General features: G+C 41.3%; 2 protein-coding genes across 2 annotated transcripts; both read right to left on the reverse strand.

Moving 5' to 3' along the window:
- Positions 1 to 215: 215 nt before the first annotated feature.
- On the reverse strand, positions 216 to 3,534 carry LOC112909240 (platelet basic protein-like). Its single transcript, XM_025985096.2, has 3 exons — positions 3,282 to 3,534; positions 2,811 to 2,946; positions 216 to 2,453 (listed from the first exon to the last, which is right to left on the reverse strand). The coding sequence occupies exons 1-3, from the start codon at positions 3,400 to 3,402 to the stop codon at positions 2,360 to 2,362; spliced, it is 351 nt and encodes a 116-aa protein (XP_025840881.1). The 5' UTR covers positions 3,403 to 3,534; the 3' UTR covers positions 216 to 2,359.
- A 10,073-nt stretch (positions 3,535 to 13,607) lies between these two features.
- LOC140596285 (C-X-C motif chemokine 6-like) lies at positions 13,608 to 16,098 on the reverse strand. The gene is made up of 4 exons (XM_072744872.1): positions 15,681 to 16,098; positions 15,330 to 15,462; positions 15,122 to 15,205; positions 13,608 to 14,796 (listed from the first exon to the last, which is right to left on the reverse strand). Exons 1-4 carry the CDS (start codon positions 16,096 to 16,098, stop codon positions 14,778 to 14,780), a joined length of 654 nt encoding a protein of 217 aa, XP_072600973.1. The 3' UTR covers positions 13,608 to 14,777.
- Positions 16,099 to 21,220: the final 5,122 nt, after the last annotated feature.

The following is a 21,220-nucleotide window of genomic DNA, read 5'->3' on the forward strand; positions in this document are numbered from 1 at the left end:
AAGACATCTCCATCTTAGGAGGTATAGCAGTGAAAAAACTGTGTCATGTCTCAGGAGCTGGCGCTGTTGGATCTCAGTAGGAAACCACTATAGAAATGAATGAGATGTCTGAACTATTTTGATTTATTGGAGAAAAACTAATGAAAATGACTGCAATCCCCATTTACTGCTTTGTTACATGTATATGTCATAAATAAATATATATATACACAAAATTGTTAGCTATTAACAAATACATTTATTTTGTAGACAAAACATTTTAAGTTACTGAGCCTATGATGAGAAGATAATAAAAAGAGATCTTAATATATAAAATTTGTAAACTAAATGCTTAATACATGAATGTTCCCCAAAATCCATCCAGAGGTTGGGGTTGATGACCTTATTTCTTCTACTATAATCATCACAGTAGGCTACTTACTATGATCAGGTCCTATTTTGTTTGCCAGTGACATTGCGTGATATATTATGTAATCTCTACTAGAAAACGAAGAATCAAGGAGAGTGGTGTGGTGGTTAAAAGCAGAGTTTCAAACCCCCACTCTGTCACCTACTTAGTTATCTGACCTTGAAAGAAATTTCCTAATCTTTTTGAACTTTAGTTTTCTTCCCTATAACATCTGGGATGCTAATAGTAATAAAAACAAATAGTTACCCATTTATATATGGGCTATAATGTGATATGCATTACTTCTAGCCCTTTGAATTTATTAACTCTTAATTTTCACATCAACTGTGTGAGATAAATAATGCTATTATCTCCTTTTAGAAATGAAGAAACTGAGGCACAGAAAGGTCGTGCAACTTTCCCAAAGTCACACAGCTAGCGAGTGGTAGAGTTATTTATCCAATTATTCTCTCTGCAGAGGATGTCCTCTTAACCAGATCACAGCTATCTTGTGAGAATTATTTAATTCATTCTTACAGAACACTCAATATGCCTGGTATATTGAAACTTATCAATAAAGTTCAGCTGTTATTATAATACATTTAAAATGACACAAATCATCAACTAGCCATTTTGCTTGCTATACTGTGGAATGCTGAGGTGTAAAAAAAAGGTAATTAAGGCATTTTTTCCTCCAACAATTCTGTTAAAATTAATATATGACAACAAAGCAATAACAAATTTTGATTTCCTGTTAACACTTGTGTAAGAATAGTGTGGGTGTAAATTTAAGGGATTAAGAAATACCAGAAGGAAGGGGAAGAGAATGGGCAAAGCAGATGAAGGGGTACAGGAAGTAGAGGCTTCCAGTTATGGAATGAGTAGACCATTGGAACAAAAGACACAGCATAGGGAATATAGTCAATGATGTCGTAATAATGTTGTAACAGTGTCATAACACCACAGATGGTACTTGTGCACACGGCATAAGGTATTGGGAAGTGTAATCACTCCGCTGAAATGAATGCAACATTGGGTGTCAACTATATTCAAATAAAAACAATTTTAAAAAGAATGAAAGTTCTGTTGATTATAAAATAGTAATTAGAAGTCCGATAAGGTTTACATTTTTTATTTCACTCATTCACAAGGTTGAATCTAATACTAAAATTGTAACCAGGCAGATATTAAGTGAATGCAAATATATAGAAACATGATTGGTTAAAACATTTAACACCATACTGAACCTGTATTGTTATGAGTATTATTATTGAAAATACTGAAGTTTTTAAAAATATTGAATATTAATGTTTTTCACCATATATTTTTTATTCCACTAGGATTAAATATATTCTCTTTAAAATAAATTACCTCTGCTTACAAGACTCACATTATCCAACTTTATTATTTTGGGGTTTGAAGGTTAAAATAAACACTTAAAAGCTCTTCAGAAAATGCTTTGAAAGAAGACATCCTAAGATTAAGACAATGAAAAACTCTATTACGTGCCTAAATTAATTAAAAACATTTATTGAACAAATGCTCTATCTGGGCTCTGTGCAATTCCTAATATCATTGACCATTATGGAATCTGTTAATCATCATGGGCATAGCTAGTCTAACTAGTAAAGTACAACCAGATAAGTTAAGACACATGCAAGTATTTGAAAAGAAAATTTTAAATAAAGGAATGTAAAGCAAGGGGCCACATTTAACCAAGAGTTAGAGAATAAACCATACACTATATTTCGAATGTAAGTTTGCTTATTGTCGCCTTCTCTTTGCATCTATGAAGCAACCTTCTCAGAATACCATGCGACTTTTTGAGGCAGAATAGAAAACATATCCAAAGTTTCATACAATGCAAATAGGTATTTTGGATAAATAAGAACTCCAAAGAGTCAAGCCTTTAAACTCCTACCATTCGTGGGGGATAAAAGAGTTTGACAGAATGAGAACAGGTCATGCCGTTCACTCAGCACTTTCCAAAATTTTCTGGACTATTCTCTTGATTTTGGGAGCTTCTGGGTCCAGGCAGATTCTCTTCCCATTCTTCAGCGTGGCTCTGAAAGAGGGAATGGAATTCTGTGTGAGGGACGCCTGAGAATATTCATTCAGCAGTTTGGCGCCTGCCTTCTGCCCAAGGCATGATCCTGAAGTCCCAGGATCGAGTCCCACATCGGGCTCCCTGCATGGAACCTGCTTCTCTCTCTCTGCCTGTGTCTCTGCCTCTTTCTCTCTCTCTCTCTCTCTCTCTCTCTCTCTCTCTGTGTGTCTCTCATGAATAAATAAATAAAATTTTAAGAAGAAAAAAAAAAAAAGGAATTCTGTGTGAGTGTCCTGCCATGACTCTCCGAAGGGATCCATGGGGAGAGGTTTCCCTAACTCTCAATGAGACAATGATATGGAAGCAAGGACTTACATCACTTCGACGTTGGCACAATGGGGTCCTGCTCTGAGCACCTCCAAATTTTGGATGTTACTTGGATGAATGCCAGAGACAGTCTTTGTACACAGGCAGCGAAGTTCCAAGAACCGCTCACAGTCCACACCCTTAGCTGGAGTAGAAAATGTGGCTCTATTAGTGGTCACGATTATGGTGAAGACCTTATCTCTTGACTTATTTCCTTAGTACCCTTATTCGTTAGCTGGCTCTCACAGAGCCACTGCGTACATGATCTTCAAACCTTCGGTCAAGTACCTAAGCAGAGCCCCTGGCACATGTTAAGTGCCCACGAAGCACAACCTCGCCACTTAGAGTTATCAGTATAAAGACCGTCTCCAGCCCCAGGAGAACCAGGGCAGGCTTTCCCCCATACACTGCTGCAGCAGAAGCAACCACAGCTGCACAGCAGCAGACACCCCACCCTCAGTTTTCCTGCCTTTCTCTTACTTTCTCCAGCAGTCGAGGGGATGAGTGTAGTCAGCAGCACGGACAGCAGTAGCAGCCCCTGTAGGACCTGGAGAGTGCTGGCGTTGGTACAGGAGGAGGTGGCCTTAGGTCTGAGGTTCATGGTGGGGAAGACCAAGCTACAGCTGTTCCTAGAGGCAGGAGACCTCAGAGTGAGGGTGAACTGCTGCCCAGGAGTCTGCAACAATGTGCTTTTTCATGCTCTCCTGATGCCTTTTATACAAGCTCCCTCAATGCTAGTAAGGAGAAAAAAGATAGGGAAGGAGAAGTGAGGGTGTATGGAGATACATGTGGAAGGGTGGTCAAGTTGTGCCCAACTCAGATAAACACCAGGCGGGGCAGGGTTCCTGCTAAATTTCATTTTTGCTTCCCTTTGTAGCCTCCCTCTCCTTTTCTCAGTCCCTATCTCCTCTACACAAATATTACCTCCCACTTAGGAAGGTAAGAACTAGACTGAAGTATTACACATATTTTCTGGGTATAACTGTGTAGATGATGCCCTGCCTTTCCTACAGGCAATTGGTAGGCTTCTGAGACACTTTATGACTATCTGAAAGCATAAATATGGGGTTCTCTCTGGTTGCCAAGGAAGGCAGATGTTCTAACTTGGCTGTTGATAAATGTTAGGATTTGTTTGTAGTATGTGGCTAAAATATGAGCTAATAGCCATAAAAGGCTCACTTTGCCTTGTACATATTAGTTTATGGGCTGCTTTCTGTTTCCCAAATGTATTATTATTTTTTTTATCATTTCATCCAGAAACTAGAAGAGAAACAAACTCATCCTTCCTTGTGTTATAAAATAAACTGCTTATTTCTGCCATCTGAGCCTACCTTAAAAAGCAAGACTCAGCGTATTTGTTTTTTCTTTTATTTTTAATATTACAGGGAAATATGTAATATAATTTCTCATAAAAGATTCATACACTGCAGATGTATGCGGAATAAGTTTCTCTTCACCATTATTCTGTGTCCTCACTTTCCAATGGAAACCTTTGGCAACCATTTGGCTTTAGTTTTCTATTCTATCTGCATTTATATACACATGTATGCATGCATCTACATAGAGACACACACATCATTCATGGAGAAACGCATGTATAAGATAGAGGTAGACACAGACTTTTTAATAGAAATGGGATCATTTTATAGCCTGCTTTTCTCCTTCAAAAATGTGTCCTCGGCATTCTTTCATGCTACCCCAATGGAGTTTTGCCCCATCCTTTTTAATGGCTGCACGACATTCTATGGCAGGGACAATCCTTTGTCCAATTTCTTATTGGTGACCTCAAGGGTGTTTCCAGTTTTGCTGTATTAAAATTTGCAATAAAATCTCTATTCCTCAATTCTCAGACCCTAACTGTGGGTGTCGTTCTCAAACCCTACATGATACAGACAAAGCCCGGGGGAGATGCAGGAGGGCAGACTTAGACATCACAAGGCTGGCTTGTGTATAGCATTGCCTGGATCTCTATTTATCCTATAAGACCTGCTTCCTCAAGTGGACTGTACACTTTTGAAAGCAGGGGCGTGGGCAGCCTGGGTGGCTCAGTGGCTTAGCGCTGCCTTCAGCCCAGGGTGTGATCCTGGAGACATGTGATCGAGTCCCACGTCGGGCTCCCTGCGTGGAGCCTGCTTCTCCCTCTGCCTGTGTCTCTGCCTCTCTCTCCCTCTGTGTGTCTCTCATGAGTAAATAATAAATAAATAAAATCTTAAAAAAAGAAAGAAAGAAAGAAAGAAAGCAGAGGCGTGCCGTAGGTTTCTTGGAATGCTTTGTCCTTAGGTGTGTGGGATGATGCAATATATAGTAGGTCCTAAACAGTATTAGTGAGTAAATTAATGGCTGTGTGTCAGATGAAGGAAAGTTTCTCTTTCCTTTTTTTTTCTTTTAAAGATTCCATTCATTTATTTGAGAGAGTGTGTGAGGGAGAGACTGAGAAAGAGAGAAGGAGCAGGGGGAGGGGCAGAGGGAGAAACAGACCCCCCACTGAGCAGCCCCCCCCCCCACTCAAGGGGCTCAATTTGGGACTCCGGGATCACCACTTGTTCCAAAGGAAGACAGACGCTTCACCCACTCAGCCACCCGGACACCCTTCTTTCTTTCTTTCTTTTTTTTTTTAATTTTTTTTCTTAATTTTTATTTATTTATGATAGTCACAGAGAGAGAGAGAGGCAGAGACACAGGCAGAGGAAGAAGCAGGCTCCATGCACCAGGAGCCCGACGTGGGATTCGATCCCAGGTCTCCAGGATCGCGCCCTGGGCCAAAGGCAGGCGGCAAACCGCTGCGCCACCCAGGGATCCCCCTTCTTTCTTTTCAAATCAGATACAATCCTCAAAATGAACTCCACGTGGTCCCAAGTATCTAAGGGATAAAAAAGATGATTTAAAAGCTGGGAATAAAGGATAGAGTTCAGGCTTCAAACTGTCTTCTTATTCAACTATGTACAAATCTTATACATTATTATTTAAACTTCCCTTTTTTTGCCTACTTTTTTATACCTTTAAAATTCTGAAAGAAACTCTCAAAATATTCAAATGTACAAAACTACTTTTTTTTTAATCAAAAGAATGAATACAGTAGATTATTTTTTCCAATCTTTTTTTTTTTTTTTTTTTTTTAACTTTTAAGCCAATTTCCCCGTTGTGGAACAGTGGCTGACTGACTGACGATACCTCCTTAAGTTCATAAGCCCCGTTTTGTAAGTGTATTTCTTCTTTTTCTCACCCCATTTGTTTTCTTCTTGTAACTTCCAGTTGAGCAGTAGAACATCTTAAAATGATTTTCCACCTCTCCCAACTCAGAAATTCATAGTCTAAGAAACAAGCTCAAGGAAAAAGCTCAGTGGCGCAGCGGTTTGGCGCCTGCCTTTGGCCCAGGGCGCGATCCTGGAGACCCGGGATCGAATCCCACATCGGGCTCCCGGTGCATGGAGCCTGCTTCTCCCTCTGCCTATGTCTCTGCCTCTCTCTCTCTCTGTATGACTATCATAAATAAATAATAATAAAAAAAATTAAAAAAAAAAAAAGGAAAAAGCTCAGATGTGGAGAGAATTGCGGAGAGAATCTCAGCAGGAAGCAGAGTAAGGAGAGTGGACTTCTTCCTAGTTCTCCCTGAGCTATGACTTGATCCTCTTTCCCCATTATTGTGATTGAAATGTGATTAATTCTCAGGTCAGAGATATTTTTATTCAAATGTAAGCTTGAAACCACTTCCAGAGCAAGATACAAAGATATTTTTTTTAAGTATCATAGTATCTTTCTTTTTCCATCCACCATATCCCCCAACATATTGTTTTGCTGTATTTATTGGCTTCACTTGACACAATTCCCCTCATAGACACACTATCCGGCTTTCTTTCCTGGTTCATTTAGTACCAGGAAAGAGGTAGGCACGTAGCAGAGTATCATTAAGTCATTGTCTTAATCAACAAATTTGTCACAAAAGACACATTGTCAGCAAGGTTCATGAGGAAGCATTAACAAATTTCTTGAGTCATTAAAATTTCACAAGCCTATTAGTCGGCATTTGAGGTACATAACATTTTGCTAGTTTTCACTGATTCGATAAATATTAAGTATCTACTCTGTGCCAGGTGTTTAAAAGTTCTCTTTGTTGTGTGACTTGGTCACTTAACTATTTCTTTTTTAAAAGTGACACCTCAAATATTCGTGCAAAGCAATGGGAACAGCAATACTAATCTGCTATGCTTGTACTATAAAAGATATTTTGAAATCAGTTATTCAACCAAAAGAAGCCGGCTTATACAAAATAGTATGTTTAAGCAAATGCTCGGAAATTAGTGTCAAGATTCTTAGGTTTTAAAATAAACTTGACAGCCTTTTTATCAATCTGACATTGTCATGCTGTTTTATTTCATTTCATTTCATTTTGTGGTGAGTTACTTTATCTCTTTTTTCCTTTAAGTCATTGTATAAATAGCAGAGTCATAGAGTCATTCAGGAAACTAGCAAGTTTTCTATAGCTCAAAACAACTTATCTGTTAGCTATTTTAAAAGAAAATATCTAAAGACATTGGAGGAGCATAATCCATGAAAGTTAAGACATACATTAACTCTGCCTTACACAAAAGATTTTGAACTGGCATCTCCCAAGTATGAAAGAAATAAGCTATCATTTGAAAATTGATCATAAAAGCAATTGGTACAGAAAATCTTAGGGAGAATGCAATTTTAGGTCTTGTTGTTCGAGTGCCTTAAACAATAAATTAAAATACTAGCCAATGAAAGATTTCCTCTATGTGCTGAAACTAAGTAAGTTTTCTGTATCATTCTGAGTTGACAAGAATGATCCAGACCTTAATTACTCTGGCACTCAAGTCAATTGAGGCTGGATACTGCCAGAGGTGAAATGAGGGTAGGGTGGCAGAGGGAAGGAAGGAGGATGGGGAAAGAATGGAGTGGCCTGGCTTTCCTGGGTGCTCACTCACTGCAAGGTTTTGCAGGCCTGAGAATTTTCACTTTAACTTTATGTTTGATGAATATCATCCATTGAACATCAACTGTATAATGATATTCTTATGTAACAAGTCAATCCCAAAGTTAGTGGCTTAGAGCAACAATTTACTATTTCTGATCATTCTGTATGTTAATGAGTGGTTCTTCTACCTCACTGAAGTAGGTGTAGTCAAGGACCCCTGGAGAGGCTGAGACCTCCACCCCTGCGGGGGAGGGCCCTGGGCTGGCTGCTGGCCCAGCTTCCTGCCAGGGCACCTTCATCCTCCTGCTTCTTCTCTGTCAAGTTGCATTATTTTACTTCTCAGAAGTACGTGAAGAGCTGGAAGGAAGGTAGAAAGGAGGCAAACAGAGAAGGAGGGAGGGAGGAGACAGGAGAGCTGGGAAGGGAAAGGATAGAAGAAAAGAGAGAAAAAAAGAAAATTTAAGACTCAAGTCCTCAACTCTCCTCCTATTCCTTCTCCTCCTATTCCTTCTCCTCCCATCCTCTCCTTCTTGTCCCCTCTGCACCCCACCCCCTCTCCATCACCCCTCCTTTCCTCCCTGCCTCTCCCCTTCTCTGACCTTTCCTTCCCCTCCTGCCCTCCCCTCCTCTGCCCTGAAGCTCGGATGCACCTCCTAGGTCGTTCCCTTTCAGGAGCCTCTCTCCGGGTGCTACACCAGAGCTGGGTCCAGTGCTGTGAACGAGGGCCGCAGGCTGCTCCCAAGGAGGCCTTCTCCGGGCACAGCCCAGGGCCTGAGGGAAGTGTCTCACCCCAAGCTGTGCCTGCACATCTGCCCAGAGGTAGCAGCATCCAACGACTGGTCAGTAGGGACAGAGGCCTGCTCCCCTGCCTCAATTCAGAATAGCTCTGAAAGGCTACCCCAGCTCCAGAGCTTCTCAGAGCATCCCCTGAATCTTCTGCGGTAACAGCAGCTCTTCCTGCGACCCCACTGACCCCACCGTTTCTTTACTTCCTGACAGATGATAATTTTTAGAGCTTTCCTCAGTAAACTTCCTGCACACAAAGGTCCTCTCAGAGTTGGATTCCAGGGAATCCCACCTAAGAGACTCTTCCTTCCTCTTGAAAAAAAGTTAGTCCCTTTTCTTTCTTTCTTTCTTTCTTTCTTTCTTTCTTTCTTTCTTTCTTTTTATTTTGGATTTTATTTATTTATTCATGATAGACAGAGAGAGAGAGAGAGAGAGAGAGAGAGAGGCAGAGACACAGGCAGAGGGAGAAGCAGGCTTCAGGCCGACACAGGACCCCATCCCGGGACTCCAGGATCATGCCCCGGGCCAAAGGCAGGCGCTAAACTGCTGAGCCACCCAGGGATCCCAGCTAGTCCCTTTTCATTCAGCATCCAAGTAAAGCTTTGTCAGAGAGAACTCAGTATATTGGCTGCCAAAAGGCCTCAAGGCCGAAGGCTTCTCATTTTTGTCATTTCCATATAATGAGTCTCCTGGACTCGGTCTAGTACCTAACAAGATTATCAACAAATGGGTATTGATGGATGAATATTTATAAGAAGGAAAACACACCATACATGTTGGTAATGCTAACACATGAATGACAGAAAACAGAGAAAGAGTATGTATACATTGTTTCCAGAACCTTCCTAAAAAAGAACAAAAACTGGTGGAAACAAATTCTTAGGTGCACGAAACATTAATCATTCATGCATCAACAGAAAGAATATAGATACTGTTGGGAAAAAATGATGGCATTTAAACTACAGGGCCCTAGTTTTCTGAGTTTGAAATAGGAGAGAGGAACTAATTGTCAAGTATCTACTTTGTTCTAGGATTAGCCCTTGGTGTCTGTCAGTTGGATATTTTTGTACAGATTTTACAGATGAGAAAACTGAAAAATGGAGATGTTAAATAAATTGCCAAGGTCAAATAGCTGGAAGTGCTCAAAATGAGATTTGAAACACAATCACTCTGACTTTGTACTGTACCATAAAGGGTAAAGAATGATCACTGGCCTCCCTGGCTAGAAATGGTTTAGCCATTTTTTTTTTCTTTGTTCAACCTAGAGGTGGGTCAGAAAACAAGCATCACACTGATGGGGCAGCAGAATCACATCTATGGAGAATATGGATTTTTGAGAGGAGGAAGGGGTTCTTGAAAATTTTCAATATCTAAGAGACGAGACTCAAGGGGTGCCTGGGTGGCTCGGTAGGTTAAGGGTCTGCCTTCCACTCAGGTCCTGATCTTAGGTCTTGGGATCCTGCCCCAAGTGGGGCTCTCTGCTCTTGGGGGAGTCAGCTTCTCCCTCTGCCTCTCTCTGCCTCTCTTCCTGCTTGTGCTCTCTTTCTCTGTGTCAAATAAATAAAATCTTAAAAAAGAAATGGAGCTCTAGACTTTGTAGAAACAAAATTTTACACGTAAACTCCAGGTCTTTCTATGTCATTATGAACAATCCTTTTCGGGAATATGATATTAATTCTGCTGACTAAAAGCAAACCGAGACTGTCAGCCAAAATCAGAATCATGTGCACTCTGCTTGTCTTCTGTGATTCAGCGGGAGGCAAATCAAAATCCCCAGGTGCTCATTTTGTGTGGACAATTTCTCAATTTGTAACATCCAGGAAGGACTTTTGAAGTTGCGTACAATATGAGAGTTACCCACACCAATTCTTTTCCTTATACAAGAATTAAAAGTATGATAGAATAACAAAGCCACGAGTCAGATTTGATCATAGATCTTGTCATACCTTCAGGAATTGAAGGATTATGTGAATGTGTCACACCCAGACGCAAACAGGAAAATGTGGTAAAATGAAAGGCCTTAATTAAACATGGAAAATTGTCTGGTTTGGGGCAGTAACAGATATTTTCGCTGACCTTTTGTTTAAGTTCTAGTGATTTCATAACTGACAGTTTCAGGTGGATAACAGAAGGAATGTAGTGTTTAGGAGTTTACATGAGGAAAACATAAGGTATATCCCTAGAAGACCTTCACTGGGTTAATTTTCCCCAAACATGTTAATCCTTGAATTTGCTAGTGGCAGGATCAATGGTAATAGTAGGGCTAGTGAGTAGTAGCTGTCACTGAGGTTCTTGGATAGGTTATATATTTCAGTGATAGAATCTTTGTTTAAAAAAAAGTTTTTATTTATTTGAGAGACAGAGCATGAGAGAGAGCACAACCTGGGGGGAGAGGTGCAGAGGGTGAGGGAGAAGCAGATACCCCAAGCCCAATGAGGCTCCATCCCAGAACCCCAGGACCATGAGCTGAGCTGAAGGCATCCCTCAGTGATATAATCTTTTTTTTTTTTTTTTAGAACAATGAATTATAACATGAGTATGGCAAACAATTGCAAATGAGGACTCCTTCTGTGGTCTGTAAACAAACTAAACCTACAAATCTTGCTTCTGGAAAAACAAAGGTCTTGAATGATGACAAAGAAAAAAGTAATCAGTAATGTTTATTTCTTCACAGAACATTCATTTCACCTTTTCAAAGGACATGTAATATGCTTTCATTTATTAATGTCAGGCACTTAGTGAGTATTTTGGGACTGATACGAAAAATCAGAGATTGTTTAAAACACTGAAATTTATAGTCTGCACATCTATGGTAATTTGGCTTGTTTTGTTAGTTTTCCTAATACTAGTGTATGATTCATAGGTTCAAAGGAAAAAGGTTAGAGAAAGTAAAAAGATACCACAGAAGTTTAATGATCTTTTAAAAAATTTGGAGGTAGTTTGTGCTTTTCTCTACTGCTAAAAACTTTTGTCAGCAAATCACCTCTGAATTTTTCCATATCTTTTTATCTTCCTGTCTTTTTTCATTTTTTTCTGCCATATAGAAATATTGCTATAATTAATATACTATATTAATTAATATGTTAATAACATATAAGAATCTAATTGGTATTTTACATATAAGGAGAGATGAAAAGATGTAGAGTAACATAATTTAGATATAGATTTTCTGATAATACATTAGTATGTACTAATAAATACGTATGTGTCAGTATAAACATATATATTAATCCAGTTGAGGTATGTATATATATGCATATCAATTGGATTAGTTTCCTTTCTTCCATTTTCTTGCTTTTCCTAAGAATGAGCTATTTACATGAAATTGCTGGAGTTTTTGTTTGTTTGTTTTTTAAATATTTTTAAAATTTGTTTATTCATGAGAGACACAGATTGAGGCAGAGGGAGAAGCAGGCTCCCTGTGGGAAGCCCAATGAGGGACTTGATCCCAAGATCCGGGGAACATGTCCTAAGCCAAAGTCAGACGCTCAACCACTGAACCACCAGGTTTATCAAAATTGTTTTGATCCTGAGAGACAGTGGGTCTCATTCAGCTTGGAACATTCTTCTGCTTAAGCACCTACTATGTGCTAGGCAGTGTCCTAAAAAGAGAGATGAATGTGACCAGCATATACCTGACCTCATACAGCTTACAGTGAAGTTGGATAGACACTAAGTAAATGACCACATGTATATAATGTCTCCGTGGATTCTACAGTCATGTCAGTGACAAAATGTTAAAAGGAAAGGAACAAAAAAATAAAAATAAAAATAAAAAAATAAAAGGAAAGGAACAAAATGATATGAGAGGATATAAAAGAGGCCTTCATCTGGTTAAGGGCAATGACCAGTGAGGCCCTAGGTGACAGATAAACTGATCTGGAAGTAAGGCTGGAGTTAGCCAGGTAAAACTGAGAGGCGGTTGTTGTTGGTTGAGGGGACTGAACCTACCAAAGCTGTCTTTGGATTACTTGTAGATGAAAAGAAGGAAAGAGAATAAAGGAATTATAACTTCTTCACCACCACAGTCGAGCAGGTTACTGATGTTAGGACACAGCCTGAACCTGAGGTTCACGATACTTTATGAACTCATTAGGCCACCCTGTGTTCAGGTACTGAGGCAGAGATAAATGACATATGGCTGAGGATCTAGGAGAACTTGTAGAATAATGAAGCCTACAAACCAGCCCCCCCCCCCCCAATACTAATATTTGCTATTCAAAGAAATTCAAATACCTAGAAGACGCTGGGAGGCCAGCAAAATGGAAACCAGGAGTTCCTCCTGGAGTGTCAATGGAAAATTTCCTGAAGGAAACATTGCTTGAGCTGAGTTCTAAAGGATGAGCAAGCTTCCTCCTATAGGCGGAAAGTGAAAAGACCCTTCCAGGTAGAGGTGCTAGCACAATCAAAGGTGTGGACCCAGCAAAGAACATGCACAGTTAGGGGACTGAGTTCCTGACTTGCACGGATGCAGGGGAAATGGGGACATTGAAGTAGTAATCAGCAAGGGTGGCCTCATGAGACAGAATCCAATCTGCCATCCTTTGCAACTGTGATATGTCTAGAAAACAGGGAGCCCATTAAGAATTTAAGGTAAGGAAGTATTACCTTAAATTTGTGGTTTCATTTTTTTTAAAAACAATTTTATTTATTCATGAGAGACACAGAGGCAGAGACATGGGCAGCGGGAGAAGCAGGCTCCTTGCAGGGAGCCCAATGCAGGACTAGATCCCAGGACTCCAGGATCACGACAGCTGAGCCACCCAGGCATCCCAAATCTGTGTTTTCTAAACAACCTGAAGGCTGTTGGGGCTCTGAAGGAGTAACTGGAAGGGGCCTAAGCTTGGAGAAAGGTGGAACTAATGCAATGGCCCTGGGAAATGAGGGTCCTCTCTGCTAGTCAGAAGGTAGCATAGTTATTTTTAACATAATGTGGAATTAAAGACAATAGAAACTTTGTAATAGTATAAGAAGGAAGAAACAACCAAAATAAATTTTATAAATCTTTTTTTTTCCAGAGAAGTGCTATAAACCAATGTGACACGCAAAAAAAAAAGTTATTTTCACGTAGTAAGTATGAGGTCTTTTTTTTTTTTTTTAAGATTTTATTCATGAGAGACACAGAGAGACAGGCAGAGACACAGGCAGAGGGAGAAGCAGGCTCTATGCAGGGAGCCTGATGTGGGACTTGATCTCGGGACTCCACGATCACGCCCTGGGCCAAAGGCAGACGCTTAACCGCTAAGCCACTCAGGCATCCCCGTGAGTGTGATAATAGATAATATAACATATATTATAATAGATAATATCCTTACAACAAAATCGTCAAATCCTTAACCTATGTATATTTTTTGTAAATTAAATGTGAATCTACATTTAAATAGCTCACATGTATTTTCAAAACATGCTGAGTACAAATCATTGTTAAATTTGCTTTTATTCCTAAAAAATGCAAATAATGCATTTCCATAAAAACTAGAAATAGGGAATTTGCCTATTTCCTAGCTTTTTCATCTATCCAAAACATATATTTAGTGACTAGAATTATAGTATTCCTAGTAAAATGGTTAATACACACCATAAAATCAATGTTTAATGAGTAAGTCATGACATTATGCCATACTAAGAAGACATCAGATGTCTAAAAGTATAGGAAAATATTATATTAGTCCTTATAGAACTTAAACGTTTAAAAGTTCTAAATAAGGAACTATATTTTATACACATAACTGCATGATACACCAGCTTTTTAAGGCAATATAACTTAGCATCCCAGAGCCAAGAGCATCCTCCTAACATATTCCCCAAGAAACGATACCAAAGTATTTCCTATTTCCTGAGGAGTGAAGATAACAATTTATCTCCATATACTGCATCTAATGAAATATCATTCACATATTAAATTCACAGCCTTCTCATAATATCATAAGGAATGCGTTCTAAAAATAAAGTTGTTACCTTGGAAGCTTAGGAAGCACTGGTTCTTGACTCACAATTTAGTGAATCGCCAAAGATTTCGATAGCATGGCAGATAAAATAACGGCAAATAAATACTATGTCAAATATTTCATGAGCTGAGTATTAAACTGGAAGGACAAATATAGGTCATCCCCTCCCCCACAGTGGGGAATTTAGGAAGGAGCCTAACTCGTCCGCGAAACCTCGTCCTCACTTCTTGTCTTCACGGAATCCCGAGACACCTCGAAAGCGCTTCTAAGGGACTGGGCAGTTCTTCCAATGCACGGTCCTTTCTCTTAATTAGTTTTTCTTCCACTGTTGAGAAAAGAATCACAGCAGTTCAACCAATTTCCACCCTCCTGTCTGCTCCAACCTGTTTTCAAAACACTGAGCTTCAGATCAATGGAAGAAGCCAAGGGCGGTCTCAAGGACTATTAACCCCAGAAATACTTCTCAGTGACGAGCCCTCTGGAATCCCTTAGGCAATCCCCCAACTTTCCCCCTTTCTCTTGGGTCTTTTATTCTAAGCGGGATCTGGAATGTGGTAGGCAAATCCCACGCAGAGGGGAAAAAAAAATCTTGTGAAGTCTGCACCCTCAAAAGAGATTTAAAAAGCTCCAAGATGAAAGCAACAGTGCACCTGTCCAAAATCTTCTGGATGGCCTTCTTCAGCACTGGGGTTTCTGGGTCCAGGCACACTTCCCTCCTGTTCTTCAGGGTGGCTCTGCAGAAAACAGCAACAACAACAACAAAAGATGAGCCTTTGGGCCACGAGGGCTGAAGACTCGGGCTGAGGCGCTTCTCTCCGCTGGAGGTCGCGGGGGTCGCCGCAGCGCGCGAGGACTTACACGACTTCCACCTTGGGGCACTGGGGGCCGGCGGCGACCACCTGCACTTTAGCGATCATCCTGGGATGAATGCCCGGAGTGGTGGTCAGGCACACGCAACGCAGCTCCCTCACGATGGTAGCCACAGGGCCGGCTGGGGACGGAGAGAGACGCCCTTAAGGGCAGGTCGGGGCTGCGCGCCCTCCCCAGGGCCCCGCGCCCTCCCCAGCGCCCCGAGTCCTCCCCAGCGCCCGCGCCCCCAGCGCCCCAGCCCTCCCCAGCGCCCGAGCCGTCCCCAGCGCCCCAGCCCTCCCGAGCGCCCGAGCCCTCCCCAGCGCCCCGCGCCCTCCCCAGCGCCCCGCGCGCTCTCACCGCTGCCCAGGGGCCGCGGCGGCGTCAGCAGCAGCAGCAGGAGCAGCGCGCAGAGCCCGCCCGGCAGGCGGGGGACGCGGGGGGCGCGGGGGGCGCAGGGGGCGCGGGCGGGCGGGAGGCTCATCGCGGCCACGGGCGCTGCACGGGGCGCGGGCTCTGGAGGCGGGGCGGGGCGGCGCGCGGAGCTCCAGCGCACTGCAGCTCCCCGAGCCCTCCGCACCCCTTTTATCTGCACGGGCCCCTTCCCCCAGGCAGGAAACTCCAGCTTCGGGATGCTCGGGACGCTCCCGGGATGCGGGGGGCGGGGTGGAGGGGCTGAGCCGCGGGAGCCGAGGGGCAGGGCGGCTGGGAGGAGCTGCCCCCGCCAGCTGCGCGCTGGGCTCCGCGGCCGGCCGCCCTGGTCCCGCAGGGGGTTCATCCCCTAGGCCAGCCGGGTCAGCGAAGGCCACTCCTCCTGGGGACAGAGCCCTTGGGAGAAGCCCCTCGTTTCCATCTAAGGAGGAAGACTGGAATCAAACGGACAGGTTTGACTTTGGAAAAATGTCTAAGCGGCCTTTCTGATTTATCACCATCATCATCATCACCGTTCAGGAAATGTCAGCTGTGATTAGAGCCGCTCCAGGCAGGGGTCCCTGGGTGGCGCAGCGGTTTGGCGCCTGCCTTTGGCCCAGGGCGCGATTCTGGAGCCCCGGATTGAGTCCCACGTCGGGCTCCTGGTGCATGGAGCCTGCTTCTCCCTCTGCCTGTGTCTCTGCCTCTCTCTCTCTCTGTGACTATCATAAATAATAAATAGAAGAAAAAAAATTTAAAAAAGACTGGAAAGTCTTTCCTCTTCTGCTTGCAGGTAGGTCATTGCAGGTTTCTCGAATTAACTTAGGATTCTTTGGCCTTCAGCTAGCTCTAAAGGCCAAGATATTTTCATGAGAGCATCTCTGCTTGGAGTCAGTGGCAGGGAGAGACTTCCACGTCAACTCTGCTGACTGCAGATGCTGTCCTCGTAATATGCATGTCCAGGGAGTCTTCCAAAATCTTCAAAAATCACTCAGCAAATTGCCCTGGAAGAGGATGCCTCGCCTTCCAAGAGGCCCCCTCTTTTGGGAGGGGGATGTGATGGGGGTGGTAAGTACAGATTGAAGCAGAGTCGGGGCTGAGCCTGTTCCAGATAGGGCCCCAGACTCTAGCCAGGTGTGTAATTGACCCAATTTGGACAAGCGGTGGGAGCTAATGAATTTGAGGAGCTCTTCTGGAAGTTTTGTCCAGGGATTTGAATCAATTTGGCAGCAAGACAGCACCCACTCCAGCCTCGCTCAACTTCATGGGAGGGAAAGGTGATTAAACACAAGTTTCTGGAGTGATTTAACTTCACGATCAGTGGTTGTGTCAATCCACAGGCCTACTTTAATCCAAATGAGACCAGAGCTGACCCCTGAAGATGCAAGGTGAGGTAGATTCCTGCTCCCCCACCCTCTTCCTCCTCGCTCTCTTAATTGTGGAAATAGAATACTGACAATTTATTTTATTTTAAGATTTTATTTAAGATTTATTCATGAGAGAAACAGAGAGAGAGAGAGAGACAGACAGACAGACAGACATAGGCAGAGGGAGAAGCAGGCTCCATGCAGGGAGCCCGATGTGGGACTGGATCCCAGGTCTCTAGGATCCCACCCTGGGCTGAAGGCTGCGCTAAACCGCTGAGCCACCTGGGCTGCCTGAACACTGACGTTTTTATTTTTTTATTTTATATTTTATTTTATTTTATTTTATTTTATTTGTTTTATTTTTTTAACACTGACATTTTAATGGCAGGTTTTCACACATCTAACTCTCTGGAAGGCATGAGTATGATACTGGAATGACACACGGGCTTGCTTCCACTGACATCTAAGTAGATCCTCTTCTGGATTGTTCTCAATATCATAGTAGGCCAGCAAAGGCAGTGGATAAACATGACAGCGACTGGAAGCCAGTCGTGGAAAGAAATTCCTTTCCTTGTCCCTGAGGACCCTGGGGAGTTTTATGGACTCCTCCACATATCTTGCTTGGCAGAACATCAACCCATTGGTGATTAAGGAGGAGGTCTCATTACCCTTTAGAACTTTTAGTCTGGAAGGGAACTTCAGAAATTCTCTAGTTGAGAAGGGCTGGGAGGTTTGGCCTCACTTTGAGGGAAGCTAAAAGGAAAGTTCTCTATTCTGCACAGCTTCCTTCTACCATCAGCATCATACCTGACTCAGCTAATAGAATTCTTCATCCTCCTAGGGAGTGGTAATCTGGGAAAACAGCCTGCCTGCAGATTTATTATATTGACTTTTTAGACATTAGAATGCATCTAAAGACAAAGGTAATCCTCACTGATGTAAGTAAAACAAAACTTCAAAAATGTGACTAAAAATCTTGGGCAATTAAATTCAACTTAATCACAGCAAATAAACCACAATATAATAAGACTGTGTAAAAAACCTTAATGACTTAGGTTATTTAGAGGTGTGTGTGTGTGTGTGTGTGTGTGTGTGTGTGTGTGTTTAGATTAGTTAGTTTAGATTAGTTCCAAATAACCTATTTAAATATAAATGAATATATGAGTTACTTTGGCACTAAATGGTAAGATCAGAGAAGTGTCATGAGATGTGATTTCCAGTTCCTCCTGACACTCTTATAGTTGTGCATGTCTCACTGGTTTGCATTCTCAATCATGGATTATTTATAGAATATAAGGCAAAAAAGTTTCTTCAGCTGGCAAGCAGGTAATAGAAAGTCCCCGGTAGATGCAGGCTGTTGGGTTACCCCAACCAGGAAACAATGTATAACTTAACCTGGGTTCCCTTTGAAATCATTCTGGCTCATTGCCTGTGCCTAGTTCCTGTCTAGGCATCACTGGTGTAGGCCTCTTGGAAAGACAGATAGCAACGTGGATGGTCCGAAGACTCCCTGCAGTTGAGAATGACACCACCGAGAACCATAGGAAGCAGAGCTCTTTGAAAGTAGTTGTTTCTTTATTGCCCATTTAAAGGGAGGCCATTTGTCTTACCTGAACTCTGTCTAGGGAGTAGGGAAAGGCACTGTGTTATTTTTGTCCCAAAGTATAATAAAACAATCTACAAATCCACTATCACAAAATGGCATTGACATCCTGATAGCCGGAGAGACTGACTTGTTTCTCAGAAGCAATAGAATTTTAGTCATAATACCACAGAGTAATATAATAGGAATTAAAACATTCTTAATGGCTTGTGGCTTCCGAAACACTTTCATACTCATTATCTTTTGAGCTTCATATCAATCCGTTGAGGCAGATAAGAAAAATTTTCCTATCCTCATTTTAGGAGCAGCTTCTTGTGTTGACAGGAGATGATACAGATGAAAAAAAGAAGTTGAGAATTAAAGTCTGAAATGTTTCCAAAAGCCCTGGGCTTCTCAGAAGTTGAACCATCCACTTGGTCTGGGCTAAGATAAACAAACAAACAAACAAACAAACGAATAAATAAATAAAGTAAAGCCAGAGAAAGTAACCTTTTCTACTTAACCAGTAGAAAAGCAATGACTGGAAGTGAAACACTAGAGAATTTTTCACAAGAATTTTTTTAACTGGGTCAAATCAATATATAATATTATATAAGTTCCAGGTGTACAACATTATAATTCATTATAATTTGTTATCTATACACTATCAGGTATCACCACAAGATATCTAGATATCATCCATCATCATATAATTGATGCCCTTCATCCATTTTGCTCACCACCTTCTCCCTTCCCCTCTGGTAACCACCAGTCTCTTTTCTGTATCTATGAGTTTGTTTTTGTTTCATTTTATTTGTTTGTTTGTTTGTTTGTTTGTTGTTTTAGATTCTACATAAAAGTGAAATCATATGGTGTTTGTCTTTCTCTGGCTGACTTATTTTACTTAGTATAGTACTTTTAAGATTCAAGGTTCTTCTATGTTGCCGCAAACACTAAGACTTCATTCTTTTTTAGAGCTGAGTAATATTCCATTATTATTGCATATATATATGTATATATATATGCACATACCACATCTTTATCCATTCACTCACTGATAGATATTTAGACTGTTTCCATTTTTAGCCTATTGTAAATAATGAACATAAGGTGCATATATCTCTTTGAATCAGCATTTTTGTATTCCTCATGAATACCAAGAAATGAAATAGCTTAATCATATGGTAGTTCTGTTCTTAATTTTTTAAGGAATTGCTATACTTTTTTTCACAATGGCTTCCCCATTTTACATTTCCACTAATAGTGCAAGAGGGTTCCTTTTTTCTCCACATCCTCTCCAACACTAGTTATTCTTTGCCTTCTTTTTTTTTTAAGTTTTTTTTTTTAATCATTTATGAGAGATACAGGGAGAGAGGCAGAGACATAACCAGAGGGAGAAGCAGGCTCCCTGTGGGGAACCTGATGCACTCGATCCCAGGACCCCAGGATCATACTCTGAGCTGGAAGGCAGACACTCAACCACTGAGCCACCCAGGTGCCCTCCTTGTCTTTTTGATAATAGCTATTTTAGTAGATGTGAGGTGATATCTCATTATGGTTTTGATTTGCATTCCCCTGATGATGAGTGATGTTGAACATCTTTTCATGCATCTATTGGAAAAATGTTTATTCAGATACTCTTCCCATTTTTCCATTGAGTAGTTTTTTGTTTTTGAATTGAATGAGTTCTTTATATATTTTGGATATTAATCCCTTATTGGATATATGATTTGCAAAAATCATCTCCCATTCAATAGGTTGATGATGACTTCTTTTGCTGTGCAGAAGCTTTTTAGTTTAAGGTAGTCCCATTTGTTTATTTTTTCTTTTCACCAGAGAAATGTTAATGTTTTTCAGATTACAAACCGTATTCCTCACAGTCACTGGCAAATACCCCATAGCTCTCCAGATCTGGTTAACCACTTGTATTGCCCAACAAACATATTTTAAGCTGTTGAAATCCTTAGTCTGTGTATTTCTGGCCTCTGAGGCAACAGTGATGTCAAACATCCGAGAGATTTCCAGATTAACCAGCCTGAAACTGCCACCTGCTTTCCAGATTCCCTCTTTCTTCAAGACCAGTATGAAGCCCTGTCTTCTCAGAGAAGGTTTATTTTGGAAAAGCCAATTATTATGTATTCTTTTCATCTTCAGTCTTTGAACATCTAATGTACTTGTAATAACTGTCTCATGAGACAGAGTTTAATTATTCCTTAATATTGCTTTTGTCTCTCTCAAGTCAACTATAAGCTCTTTAAAATCAGGGGTGGTGAAAATGTTGACTCCCTATATTGTATACCTGAAACTAATATTATATTGTATGTTAACTAACTGGAATTTAAATAAAAATTTAAAAAATAAAATCTGTAGCGATCTTCTATTTCTCACGTAACCTCCATATGTTCTGGGTTCAGTAAAAGTCTATGATCATTTGATGAGATAATGATGACTTTTGATTTTGCGGTGTTCTTTGAATTACAACTGGACCTTAAAGTCAAGGAGAAGAAAATAGGGTGGTTTGCTGCCATTACTCACTTGAA

Source organism: Vulpes vulpes, chromosome 2 (genome assembly GCF_048418805.1).
Source record: "Vulpes vulpes isolate BD-2025 chromosome 2, VulVul3, whole genome shotgun sequence".
In the NCBI taxonomy this organism is placed as follows: Eukaryota; Metazoa; Chordata; class Mammalia; order Carnivora; family Canidae; genus Vulpes; species Vulpes vulpes.